This window comes from Drosophila mauritiana, chromosome 2L, assembly GCF_004382145.1.
Source record: "Drosophila mauritiana strain mau12 chromosome 2L, ASM438214v1, whole genome shotgun sequence".
Taxonomy (NCBI): domain Eukaryota; kingdom Metazoa; phylum Arthropoda; class Insecta; order Diptera; family Drosophilidae; genus Drosophila; species Drosophila mauritiana.
In genome coordinates this window covers 11007831-11021335 of record NC_046667.1, presented here as the reverse complement: position 1 = coordinate 11021335, position 13505 = coordinate 11007831, and the positions used below count along the sequence as shown (strand labels likewise).

Genomic DNA, 13505 nt, shown 5'->3' with positions numbered 1-13505 from the left:
AGAATACTGTCTGATATAAACATGAAATTTCATTGGAATAATAATGTCAGTTTTCCACTATTAATGATTAATATTATTAATCAATAATGGAAAATATAAATTACTGTGGTTACTTTAGGGAGTTAAGTTATAATTTATTTACGTATTTCTTTTGGGATCAAATATTTTCCACATTATAGGTGTGCTATGAATGAATGTTATGAATTAATAAGAAAAATTACGAACATATATGAAATTTAAACGGTATCATTCCCATGTATTAAAGACCTCGTTGTATTTTCTGTTTGAACTTACAGTTTTGGGTCACGTGTTTTGTGTTTCGAAGAAATCGTTAGTAAGCATGCCCTACCAATAAGAACACAACGTTTTAAGAATATAAGTATGCCGTAGCGACCGTTGATCAGGAATGTTAATGCAGCCCAGTGGGATTAGAACATAATGCGTTTCTTTTTTTTGCAGCCCTATTCGGAACTTTGATTAAAATCGATTTGAACCGATTACTTATCGAGTCAGTAAGTGCCACCCGAAGATATCGAAGCAGATCCGTCCCTGATTTTGCAAAGCGGCATTTGTTCGAATTTAACGAGAAAGAAAGATGTCGATATTTATTTGTTCACTGTAAACATTGCTTTTTATGTTTGTTTATGAACTGCGTTGTGTTTATCGTAAAGCATTGAGACAAAGAAGGCGCCAAGATGTCTGCGAAGAACGCCAGCTCCATCCAGGTCTGCATCAAGGTGCGTCCCTGCGAGCCCGGGCTCACTTCGCTCTGGCAAGTGAAGGAAGGCCGCTCCATCCATTTGGCGGACAGCCATGCGGAGCCCTATGTCTTCGGTGAGTGGTTAACTAGAGAGCGGAGAGCGTATCCTGATCCCCAAGACCTTTATCTCATGACCATTCCATTCCGCTGGCAGACTATGTGTTCGACGAGGGCGCCAGCAACCAGGACGTGTTCGACCGGATGGCCAGGCACATAGTGCACGCCTGCATGCAGGGCTTCAACGGAACTATTTTTGCCTACGGCCAGACGTCGTCGGGTGGGTACTGTGCTATATATACGCGGCGGTATACCTAAAACCGGGCATGCATTTCAGGCAAGACGTACACCATGATGGGCGATGAACAGAATCCGGGCGTCATGGTGCTGGCCGCCAAGGAGATCTTCCAACAGATCTCCAGTGAGACGGAGCGGGACTTTCTGCTGCGCGTGGGCTACATCGAGATCTACAACGAGAAGATCTACGATCTGCTGAACAAGAAGAATCAGGACCTCAAGATCCACGAGTCCGGCAACGGGATTGTGAATGTGAACTGCGAGGAGTGCATCATAACCAGCGAGGCTGACCTCCTGCGCCTGCTATGCTTGGGCAATAAAGAGCGCACCGTAGGCGAGACCAACATGAACGAGCGGTCCAGCCGTTCGCACGCCATCTTCAAGATAGTAAGTGCAGCCTGCTATCATCTTTCCGATAATCTGCAATATTTACCCCACAGATCATCGAGTCCCGAAAGTCTGACCACAGCGATGACGACGCAGTCATTCAAAGCGTGCTGAACCTGGTGGATCTGGCTGGGTCGGAGCGTGCGGACCAAACTGGTGCTCGAGGAGCGCGCCTCAAAGAGGGCGGTCATATAAACAAGAGCCTACTTTTTCTCAGCAACGTTATCAAGAGTCTGTCGGAAAACGCCGACAATAAATTTACCAGCTACCGCGATTCCAAGCTGACGCGCATTCTGCAGGCTTCTTTGGGCGGCAATGCATTCACATCCATCATTTGCACCATCAAACCATCGATCATGGAGGAATCGCAGTCTACCCTTAGTTTCGCCACGCGAGCCAAGAAGATCCGCATTAAGCCGCAGGTCAACGAGATGGTATCTGACGCCACAATGATGAAGCGGCTGGAGCGAGAAATAAAGGTGCTTAAGGATAAGCTGGCCGAAGAAGAGCGCAAAAACGAGAACCAGCAAAAGGTAGAGCATCTGGAGAGACGAATAAAAAACGACATGCACAAGATAATCTGTGGTCACTCCCTGAGCGACAAGGGTCAGCAGAAGCGACGCCGTACTTGGTGTCCCACTGCATCGGGATCGCATTTGGAGCTAGCAGAGACCGGCACAACTGAAGATCGAATTGGCCAATTTCCAAAGGCCTCCCACCTTCCAAAACCAGTGTTTTTTCCCACTTCAAATGCCGGCAAACGATGGGACAACATTCCAAAGACTATAAACATTTTGGGTTCCCTGGATATCGCTACCGATAGCAACTCCATTAGTGAGGAATTTCTCCCGGCAGAGTGCATTGACTTTGGCTCCCCTCGCCCAAATGTCCTCAAACCCATGTTGACCATCAGGCAACTGCCAGACCTGCCCCTCACTCCCAAGGGCCCCTTAACGTAAGTACTTCTCCACGCTTTTGATCATCCTCCATAAAACTCATCACATAACAATCGCATCCACATACCCCGACCCTGCACTTGTTTGCTAACACAGAACGGATAAAATCAAAAAGGAGATCCAGGACTTGCAAATGTTCACCAGCTTAGAGAAGCATTTTGAGGTGGAGTGCGAAGAGGTGCAGGTTTTAAAAGAAAAGCTGGCCGAGGTTACAGCACAGCGGCATCATTTAGAGCAAGAGTCATTAGCCGAAAAGGAGCGGTGAGTTAATGAGGTGTTTTCTGTCAAGGAATCTGTCGTCCAAAACATAGTGCCTGCTGGACTTTGGTGCTTGAACCACTCAACCCAAAATCTAACATACATATTCATACTAATCTCAAAAACAAGTGCAGCTATATTCTTGAATTTGTTGAAAACACAAATTTTAAAAAACACTTTCAGTTTGTTAACACTAAATGCTGTTTATAGAACTCCACGGCAATACCTGTTTGTTAGATTTATTTTATCATAGTTTTAGTGTTTAACACATAGTTTACTTCTTGTGTATCTTATAGTTATGATGATCTTCAAAAGGAGATAACCAGCCTAAGAGCGGCCAATGAGGCTGCGAATTCAAAGATCAGCGAATTGGAAGAGAAACTGAGTACTCTGAAGCAGACTATGAGCAGAATGGAAGTGGAAAATCAGGAGGCCGTGGGCCTCGAGTTTGAGTTTGAGGCTCACAAGAAATCATCGAAACTTCGCGTGGATGACTTACTCTCTGCCCTTTCAGAAAAGGAGTCGACTATAGAGAATCTTCAAAAGTCCCTTGACATTTTATCCCGCGATGTCTTACGGAACAGCAAGGAGGACCACATGCTTTCCATTGCCCAAGAGCAGGAAGACATCGCCGGCGACAGTATATGCAACAAGTGTGCCGAACTAGAGAAGCTGATTGCAGATTTAGAGTCCAAGAAAAGTTCATGCGAGTGTGATCAGCTCCGGTTGGAGATCGTCACTGTTCGCGACAAGTTAGATAGCATTGAATCGGCCTTTAACCTGGCAAGCTCGGAGATTATCCAAAAGACGTCTGATTGCGAGCGACTTTCGAAAGAGCTATCCGCATCCCAGAACGACTTTGGACAACAAAGGTACGACGCTCTTGACCAACAGTGGCAGGCTCAACAAGCGGGCATCAAAACCCTACATGACGAGCACGACATGGTTCAGAAGAAATACCAGAAGCTGCAGGAGGAGTACGAGCAGTTGGAACGCGGGGCAAGAAGTGCCTCCAGCGCTGAGTTTGAACGGCTTCAAAATGAAAACACGAAGTTTCAAGCCGATATCACATCCCTCAATAAACGAGTGGAGGAGGCCCAAAACATGCTTAAGGAAGTCCAAAACTCTGAATCTACTATGGAAAAGCTTCGAATAGAAAATCAAGAACTAACAGCGAAAATCACAGAGCTGGAGACCAACTTTGAAGAGATGCAGCGGGAATACGACTGCCTTTCCAATCAACTGTTGGAGAGCGTCCAGGAGAACGATGCCCTGCGAGAGGAGATAAAGCGTCGACCCACGAGCCTTGACGTTGTGTCTATGATGAGTTCCGGTATAAGCTCCGATTTTGACGAACAGAAGCAGGAGGTCACCCTGGACAGGAACCTTCTACACCAGTTTGTTAAGCTATCTGAGTCCATCCAACAGATAGAGCTGCAGCATCATTCCGGCATCAGTCGCCTCTTTAGAGCCCACCAAACGAAACTGGATCAGAGCGAGCCAGGACTTAAGCTTTGCCTTGAGTCTGCTGAGTACATAGAGGAAGACAATCGTCAATCAGATGCAACTGAACCTATTTGTCTCAAAGGTTTTCTCAAGCGACACAGATTTCAGATAAAGCGACTTAGCCAGGAACATGTAGGGGTGGGAGAGGAGAAGCGACTGCTTGATATTATTTCGCAGCTGGAACAGGAAATCGAAGAGAAGAGTGCGCTTATGGAGGCAACAGAGGCAACCATCAACGAAATGCGAGAGCAGATGACTAACCTAGAGTCGGCACTCCTCGAAAAGAGCGTTATAATAAACAAGGTTGAGGACTACCAGCGGCAGATCGAGTCCCTGGAAAAACAAAATGCGGAGATGACAATGGTGTACGAGGAGCTGCAAGATAGAGTAACAAGGGAGAGCTCAATGAGCGAGAGTCCGCTCCGAGTTCCACCTGACGAGGATACCCTTCCAGGATGCCCTACAACTCCCAGTAGACGAGAACAGGAGGTCGCCACGCTAAAGACATCCATAACAGAATTGCAGTCACAGGTCTGTGATCTAAAGGCTGAACTTGAAACCCAATTAAGGCAGATCCAGTTGAAAGACGGGAACATAGCAAGACTGCAAACGGATTTTGAGGAAATGAGTGAGCGCTGCTTATCGATGGAGGTGAGGCTAGCCGAGTTGGATGAGGATACTAAGCAAAAACAAGAACTGTTGGATCGTCAGGCGCAGAAGCTCTCCGATGACCTATGCCTTATCGATCAGCTTCAAAAGAAAAACGCGCAGCTCGTTGAACAGTATCATAAAGCGACAGAATCTCTCAATCTCGCGGAGGCCAAGCCGGATCAAGTGCTACTTTCCTCCCAATATGATAGTCAGATCGAGAAACTTAACCAATTGCTAATGGCAGCCAAAGAAGAACTACACGATGTGCGGAGAATAAAAGACGATGAGATAAGTGCTTTGCGAATGGAGTTCCTGCGCGAGATTGATACGAGTCAGAAAGAGAACCAAGCCAAGTTCTACGCTGAGTTGCAGGAGACTAAGGATCGATATGAGAGCAATGTGGCCGAGTTAAAAAATAAGCTATCGGAGGTAGAGGAGATTCTCTCCAGCGTTACGGTTCGTTGTCAGGCGGAGTTGGAAGCGCTTAGATCTGCTCATAAAGAAAATATTTCTCAGGCTGTGGAGGAAAGAAATAATTTGATTGGCCAGCACCAGGCTGAAATGGAGACGATCAGGGAAACCTTTAAAGATAAGCTAGCTGAGGCTAGCTCCCAACAATCCAAAATGGAAGAGGACTTTAGAGCGGAAATAAGCGATGTGAGAGCCACCCTAATGGAGCAATTGAATCAAACGAAAGAGGAGCGCGATAAGGCAGCCGCGAAGCTTGAGGAGGTCGAAAAGACACTGGAGCAGATGATAAGTAGGGGACGAGTCATGTCAGACACCATTACTGAGCTGGAGAAAACAAAAGCTGAGCAGGACTTGGCAGTCAATAAATTAACAATGGACAAAATTGAATTGGAGAAGCAGTGCAGCAAGGCGCAGGAGCAGTTGCAAATGGAATCGCTTACTCGAGATCAAAACAGTTTAGGAATAGAATCACATATTAAAAAGCTGGATTTGATTGTGGCCTCTTCAAAGAATAGGATCATTGAGCTCGAGGAAAAGTGCGGCCAGCAGGTTCTGGATTTGGATAAATGTAGGCTGGAGAAGTTGTCCCTGGAATCAGAGATTCAAAAAGCTAATGCAGAGCATTCGTGCACCATGGATAAACTTCAGGAACTCCAAGCTAAAATGAAAGTCCTAAGCAAGCGGAATGAGATGGAAAAGTGTGATTTCGAAACTAAGCTCGAGACATTTACTTCCAAGATAACCGATCTCGAAGAAGTCTTGAAGAAGGCACAACATAAAGTTCTTCTTTATGACGATTTGGTATCGCAGCACGAACGCCTAAAAATCTCTCTTGCCGAGGCAAATGAACTGTCATCAAACTTGCAAAAGAAAGTGACGAGCCTGCACACGGAATTGATTGATTACCAAAAGGGAATATCGAGTCGAGATGTGGAAATCAATGAGCTACGCGAAGAACTGAAGGTCGCTATGGATGCAAAGGCAACTGCGAGCACGGAACAAATGACTCTGGTAGCGCAGCTCAAAGATGTCGAGGAGCGGATGGCAAACCAGGCAGAAAAGTTCACACGTGAGGCGGCTAATCTAAAAGGATCCATAAACGAGCTCATCTTGAAGCTCAATTCCCTGCAAGAAACTAAAGATATGCTAGAGTCCGGAAATGAAGAACTCAAAGAACAGCTAAGAAATTCCCAAAACCTGCGGAACATGCTGGATGAGGAGAGTAAGGTGTGTATCTCCCTAAAAGAACAATTAGTCAAATTGGAAGAAGAAAAAACTAGCCTTGAACAGCAGCTGCGAGACAATACATCAGAAATATATCAAAGATACACGGAGCTTACCAAGGAGTTGGAGCTGGGCCGCAACAGAATTGCAGAACTTACAAAGAAGTGTGAGGGGCTGTGCTCTGATCTGGTAAGCTTTTTTCTTAGTGTTAAAATTATTTGAATATGTTTCTTAAACACGGAAATGATCCTAAAGGAAAACACAGACCTGATACGACTCGATCTGCAAGAAACTAAAGAGCAACTGGAGAAAACGGTGGAAAAAAACCTTGGATGGCAACAGAAGTTTGACGAAGTGACAAGGGAGTGCGAAAAGCTACGATTCGATTTGGTAATAGTGCAGTTCACACGATCATTCACAGAAAATTATTCATTGATTTCTTTTAGCAATCCAAAGAGGAGCGAAATGAAAGTAAGGTTCAGGAATTGATAAACGAGTGCGAGCAGCTTCGGTCAACTCTGGTAAGTGTGATATCCTTTTGCTAGGTTTTCAAATGATTTCATAAAATGATTTTTAGAAATCCAAGGAAGCCAGTTTTCGGTCTGAGAATGAAAGCATGGACAGAACGATCTCAAGTCTTTTAGATGACAAACGCAACCTCGAGGAAAAGTTGTGCTCTGTGAACGATACTGTGGCTAAGCTCGAGACGGAAATAGCCACGTTGCAAGCACAAAAAGTTAACCCAAATAACGCTTCCTTTGAGTCAATTGCCTCAAACGAATCGCCAGGTGCTCCTGCGCCGCGAAAAAGTCTAGATCGGAATGCTGGGCCGAGGGTAAAACAATGTTTAAACCCCCCTAGCCATAATAGATATCTAAATGTATTATCATTTTCGCAGAAATCGATTCCCTTTGAATGCGAGATACGGAAGAATCGACGAATCAGCGTCCATGATGAGCGACGGCAGTCTTACTGGAACGACGTTCGGGAATTTGGCATCATGACAGATCCCGTTGGTAAGAGTAGTAGTAGTAGTATTTCCTCTGGGTTTCCAACTTAATGAATCCAATTTCAGACAACAACTGCAACTGTGCGGAGCTGAATTGCAAGCTTAAGGAGTGCCAGCGGGAGCTCTTCATTCGCGAGAGTCAAGTGACGGCACTAAAGATGGAGCTGAACCATCATCCGCTGAAGGATGAGAATGCTCAACTAACGAAGCGAGTTATTGAGGAGCAAGACAAGGCAAAGGTTGAGCAGAAACGGCTTAAAATGAAGATTCACGATCTTAATGCAAAGATTAATGACCTCACCACGGCATCCTCCAAGGAACCAGGATTTAATCAAATGGCACATGCAGCTAAACCTGCTACCGTAGCCGCTCAAACTCAGACGGAATCCGATCTTGAGGCAATCCTTGAGAAAACGAACATAAAGTATCAGGATGCGGTTCGCTTGTTGCGCTCCCGTTACAATCTCATCAAGGATCTGGAAGAGAAACTTAGGCAAAACGAAAACAGTGACACCTCGAATATTACCTCACTCTCAGCCGGACAAACCAGTGCATTGAAGGTTACTATTTTGCATCGTTACTCAAGTAGTTCTTATATTAATTATTATTCTTACAGGCACAGTGTGAGTCCTTAAAGAGGGAAATTTCCACAATCAAAAATAAGTATGAATCCGCCAAACGAATTTTGGCGATTCGAAAAGATGATTTGGATGCTCTGCGGGAAAAACTCGCGAAATATGAAACAGCTACATTAGATAAATAAGTCACTAGGTATTATATTTGTGTACATATGTGTTTGGGTTTAGTTTAATTTTGTGTGTCATTGATATGAGTTCATACAAAGTTCCGATCTTTTAGATATATGGTATTTAATGTGTTGTACTTAAACGTCTCTTGTTAGGTATATATTTTAATTAAATTGTATTCAATATTACCAAATTAAATGGATCCGCATATTTTGAGTAAAACACACATTGTATTCATAACGCGGCTTTATTGTAATGTCAATAAATATTTATATAACTTTCTAAGCACATGAATGTCTACTTATATTGCTTATGTAACGACTTTAACTAATATATTTTATTCTAACGTCTTAACCAAATCGCATTAGCCATAAATGCATTTCAAGCCTAAAAATGCAATCTATTGCACTCCCCTTGCGCCAAAATTTGGGCGAGAGTGAGAGGAAAAAGTGTCTAGAACCAAATAAAACTCTAAACCGGGTAAATAAAAACTAAAGATACTCTCGTGTTCTTAATTTTTTTTTATTTATCTCTCGCTATGCTGTTAGGTGGCTCTTAAGTAAGATTTTAAAAACACGCATGCCAGTGAAATAAGTTACATATTGGAGAGTGCGGTTAAGGACTTACAAATAAATATCCAAGTAAAATACATTTAAATTAATTGAGGTAGAAAATTACTAAATTAACACATATGTTGGTCATAAGGCAAGTTGTAGCGACTCTTGTAGAGTCTGTGCTCATCTCCGATTGAAGCTAACCATAAACCTAGGATAACTGAGGCATATTCCAACTAAATACATACATTCAGGAAACAAGTAGTTACATCTATCTATGTCTTGCTTGCAGTGCTGCCACATAAACTAACTAGCCTAGTTTAAGTATAAGTATATGCTTATGATTCGCACTGGATATCATTAAGGGGGTTCACCTTCGAGTGCTGACGACCGAATGCTGAGTATGCTGAGGTATTCAATTCTCTGACAAATAAGTACATATGTTTGTATATTTAAGTGTAAATACGTATACCGAGCGTGCACTGTATACCGTATGTAAGTTGTGTAAACATTCAATTTCTTGTTTGCTGATCCCCTCGCGATAGGATTCTAAGTCTAGGAGCAGATATCTGCTGCTGCAAATTGGCAAGTTTCCTGGAGATGGAGTGCAGGACCAGTCACAACTCATGGAAGTCTGAGGTTCGTTTCGGGGATTCAGCTCTTTCGCTGGCTGAGGTAGTTCGGTTGAGTTGTTCGGATTTGTCCGCAAGTGTTCCTGAGATATGGTAAGCACTGGTATAGACTGGCTAGACTTGGAACTGGAAGGCTGTGGCATGCATGGCACATCTGAATTATCTGCTGGCGTCTGGTACAATACTAAATACGACGGATCGTTTGGGGGCTGCTGTTGGCCTAACATATTCAAGTTTTTTTTTTTTATGTATTTACAGGCATCTCTTTCAATGTGAAATCTAACTTAGTACGCTAAGACTACCATTACGTTTTCTTTTTCATGCAGGATGGGTTGTCTGGGGCTTTTCATTCTTCTTCTCCTCATCGACTTGTATACACAGCAGGTACTTGTGTATATAAATTATAAATATACATGTGTATAGCGATATATCTATATATAGGTATACATATATCTGTATAGTTAGGTAGTTTTAAAAGCACAACATAGAATTCTCTACTAGGCCAGCTCTGGCAGCGGCACAAATATGATTTTAGTCCTAGGTTTCACTATCGTATTGTATCGTATCGTACACATAAACTGGTATACATGAGGATAAGGCTACTCGTTACATATGTTCCATGGGTAATCGGTATACATTTGTTTATGTTCATGTTCATATTCGTGGTTCCCTCGCTGGAGTCTCTTGCTCCTCCTATGTGTTGTGCACTCCCTCATCCTCCGAGTAGTTCTCCTCGGCATCGGAGTTGGCCACCTCATGGTTGCTGCCCGACTGGTTGTTGTCCAGGCCCAGATCCATGGGCTCCGATCCTTCCCGCCGCATGTCACCATCGTTTTCCGCCATTTCATCGTGACCCATCATCCTGCCGCCCGAGTTGAGAGCCAGTGGTCGGTTCGGCGAGAGGTTTCCCGCTGCCTGTTCGTGCCGCATTATCGGCTCAATGGTCAGTCCGGGTCCGCTCTGTCCAAAGGCGGGATTTCCGGCGGCCAGCTTGCTCAGATCGAATTGTCCGGGGAGAAGGCCCGGCGGCAGGTTGTCCAGACTGTGTCCCATCGCGTTTAGCTGGGCCATCTTGGCGCGCAGTGCTGCGGCAGCTGCCTGCTCCTGGGACATGCCCATGCCTATTGTCGAGGGAGAGGACACGAATTACCTACTGATAACTTGATAATGCAAAGGTAAAACTCACCGAATGTGTTCTCCGTGATGAACTGCAGATAGGTGTCCAGCAGGGATTGTCCAGGCGCGTTGCTGTTCGGCAGCTGAACGCCCAAGTCCTTGGGTTGACCAAGAGCAGCCGCAGTGGCCGCCACGGCAGCCGCCTCATTTCGCATCCTGGCGTGCCCAAAGTTGCTCAACAGGCTCTCGTGGTAACGGCTCAGGTCGCTGCTGCTACCGCCCATTCCGTACAAGCCGTTGCCCGTGGTCAGGTCCTCGGGATCGTCGTCAGAGTCCTCGGCATCGTCCATGGGTCCACCGCTAGCGTTGCTTAAATCCAACTTGGCCTGGCTGCTACCTCCTCCGCCGCCTCCGCCGCTGCTGCCACTTCCGCCGGTGGGCGAGGCTCTGGCCCTCAGCTCAGCGGGAGATATCTTGACACCTGCCTTGGCCAGGAGGCGCGAGGCGAGCTCCGGATCGAAAGCACTGGGCATGGGCAGGACGGGCAGGTCCTTGGTGGAGATGCCGCGATGTTGGCGCGACATGTGCGAGTGCAAGGAGTTGCGGGACTTGGCCACCGTGCCGCAGAGCACACAGCGATAGCCGGGGCACACGGTGTGCTTGTCCTCCAGATGGGTGCGCAGTGTGTGGGCGGAGCGGTAGATCTTTCCGCACTTGGGGCAGGGACGCGGATCTGTGGCTCGGACGCGCATTTCCAGGGAGCGTCGGGAAACTGTAAGACACATAAAGGTACAAATTAGTCTTGGGCTCATCGATGTTCCGCTGACAGAGAGACCAATGAAAAGCCAGCTAGTCTTCGTTTGCTCTTTATTGTTCACCAAAATAGATTTGCCGCCGCCTTCAAATACATTCCTTCAGGCAACGCAGATACAAGATACTCGTACTAGATACATTTGTTTTCGCCCCTCAGACAATTTCGCAAACTAAAATGGCATACAAACGGTTGTACAATCGCTGTACATATGCTTGTTTTCTCTTTGGGCTTTATAAACTACAATTGTAAAATTGTCCGTTTCGAAATAGAATTTATATTTAGTCAGCATCGGGATGCAATCTCGATGGACCTCATTTAGTTAGTTTTGTCTGGAGTTTTTAGTGTGTTTTTGATTAACATTATAGGAACCTTTTTACGTATGTCTGCTCTTGGAGTGTTATGCCGCCAATTGATTCGAATTACAGCTTAGTGAACCTAGGGGTAATCAACAAAAAAATATCTCCTTGAATTTTGAACTTTTTCTAATACAAATCGTTTTCAGTTTTTCAGTTTTTCATTGTTTTTTTCACTTTCGTTCGTATCTCTCTTTTTAATGCTCAACTTTGGTTTACTTGTTTTTCAGTTTTCATTTTTTGGTTTTACTTTTTTTTGGCTAAAAATATATTACGCAGGCACATTCTATTTTGTTTCAGTATCAATATTCATAATAACTACTTTATATATTTCTATATATCTTGTTTCTTTGTTTGCTCGTTTTTAGCTCTTTATCTACATAGTTATCTCACCCTCTATGGCTTAATCATACGTATTCTGCTTATGTAACTCTATGAATTAATGTTATTATTCTTGTGGTGTGTAGTTCTTCGGTTTCGTTAGCTTTTACTTTAATACTGCACATGCTTAACTGGAGCGTTTCTGGAACCCAAACCCACAGATTTGATCTCCATTAGCTAGTGTAAAGGAATTCAGAGTTTGAGATTTACTTTTGCATTGGAGCTGCACTTGTAGTATATGTACTTTATCGCATATAGGAACGTAATAATTGTTGTAAGTTTCCTAACCCAAAGCGTTCATCCTCGCCGCCAATCATGGAGCTCCTCTGCAATCATTGGTATATATCTTACCGTTCGTTGAAAGCATGAATTTTCAATTGTTAATACACGTATTTGGATATACTACATAAATAATAAACAATGAACCGAATCGTAATGAATCCTTTGGTAACAAATCCGTAAAGGACACCCAGATCATTTTTTTTGGTAACCCAAATGAAACCTTTTATGGACTAAGAAAGAACAAAGTGACCACTTGGAGGAGCTTCAGTGACTGGTGGTCAGGATGTGCAGCAGTAGTTGGCCCTTGGGCAAGGATCTCTCGTGCGCTTACAGTTACTGTTAGTTATAGTGGGACTCCGAGTGGGTCTTGGACTACTTTTGGCTATCTACGATAGATGCGAGTGTCTCGAGACTGGGTGATTTCTCGTGAATTGCGAGTTAGATTCGATTTATTGTCGCCATTGTGACTGACTGAGAAGCAGCAACCTAGAAAGCTTTTAGCGTGACTACGCGGAGTAACATTAGCCCACGGCCTCGCAGTTTCATTTGAAGTCCGGACCGCCGGCGAAGGGGCCGCCCGACGACCGCATGGCCTTCATCTTGGCCCACTGCAGTGTGTGCTTGATGCGCATGTGATTCCGCACCGAATTGGGATGCGCGAACCGGCGTCCACACTCGATCACCGGACAGACGGGACTGTCGCGCGGATAGTGTCGGTCCAGGTGCTGCCGGAATACCCGCTGCTCCAGTGGTGTCTCACACAGCGGACATGGCAGCATGTAGTTGCTGTTTCCGGCTGCCGCTCCGCTGCCACTTCCCACGGCCACGGGCGCAGCACTTCCTGGTCCCGGTCCGGGTCCGGTTGCCACCACCTGACCGGGTCCACTGGCATTGTTACCCGGACTGGCCGATGCAGCTGTCGCATTCGCAGCCGCCGCGGCAATGGTGTTTTGAAAGAGTTCCGGAAAATCTCGTGACCTGCTCAGAGCTATTGTCCTGGCCATAAACAGATTTGCCGTCAGTTGCTGCTGGTGCGACTGCTGCAGCTCGTCCAGATACTGCTGCTGCTGCTGTTGCTGCTGCTGATGCTGCTGTTGGTGTTGCTGCTGGT

General features: G+C 45.2%; 2 protein-coding genes across 5 annotated transcripts in view; one reads left to right on the top strand and one right to left on the bottom strand.

The window, feature by feature from the left end:
* The first annotated feature begins 535 nt into the window (after nucleotides 1-535).
* LOC117140923 (kinesin-like protein KIN-7I) lies at nucleotides 536-8758 on the top strand. 2 transcript variants are annotated; one of them, XM_033304118.1, is made up of 12 exons: nucleotides 536-834; nucleotides 915-1037; nucleotides 1095-1441; nucleotides 1495-2396; nucleotides 2494-2658; nucleotides 2952-6696; nucleotides 6763-6897; nucleotides 6954-7028; nucleotides 7085-7342; nucleotides 7406-7523; nucleotides 7583-8076; nucleotides 8133-8758. In XM_033304118.1, exons 1-12 carry the CDS (start codon nucleotides 696-698, stop codon nucleotides 8277-8279), a joined length of 6648 nt encoding a protein of 2215 aa, XP_033160009.1. In that variant the 5' UTR covers nucleotides 536-695; the 3' UTR covers nucleotides 8280-8758. The 2 variants fall into 2 exon arrangements, with proteins under 2 accessions (XP_033160009.1, XP_033160017.1); XM_033304126.1 differs by lacking the exon at nucleotides 2494-2658.
* A 10-nt stretch (nucleotides 8759-8768) lies between these two features.
* The window catches only part of LOC117140938 (protein abrupt), a 46100-nt gene continuing 41363 nt past the window's right edge, over nucleotides 8769-13505 (bottom strand). For all 3 annotated transcript variants that reach the window (XM_033304138.1, XM_033304146.1, XM_033304156.1), the window contains 2 exons: nucleotides 10635-11336; nucleotides 8769-10569 (listed from right to left, as the gene is read on the bottom strand). In XM_033304138.1, coding sequence (XP_033160029.1) covers nucleotides 10142-10569; nucleotides 10635-11336 — 1130 coding nt within the window. In that variant the 3' untranslated portion in view covers nucleotides 8769-10141. The remainder of the gene's footprint in view (nucleotides 10570-10634; nucleotides 11337-13505) is intronic.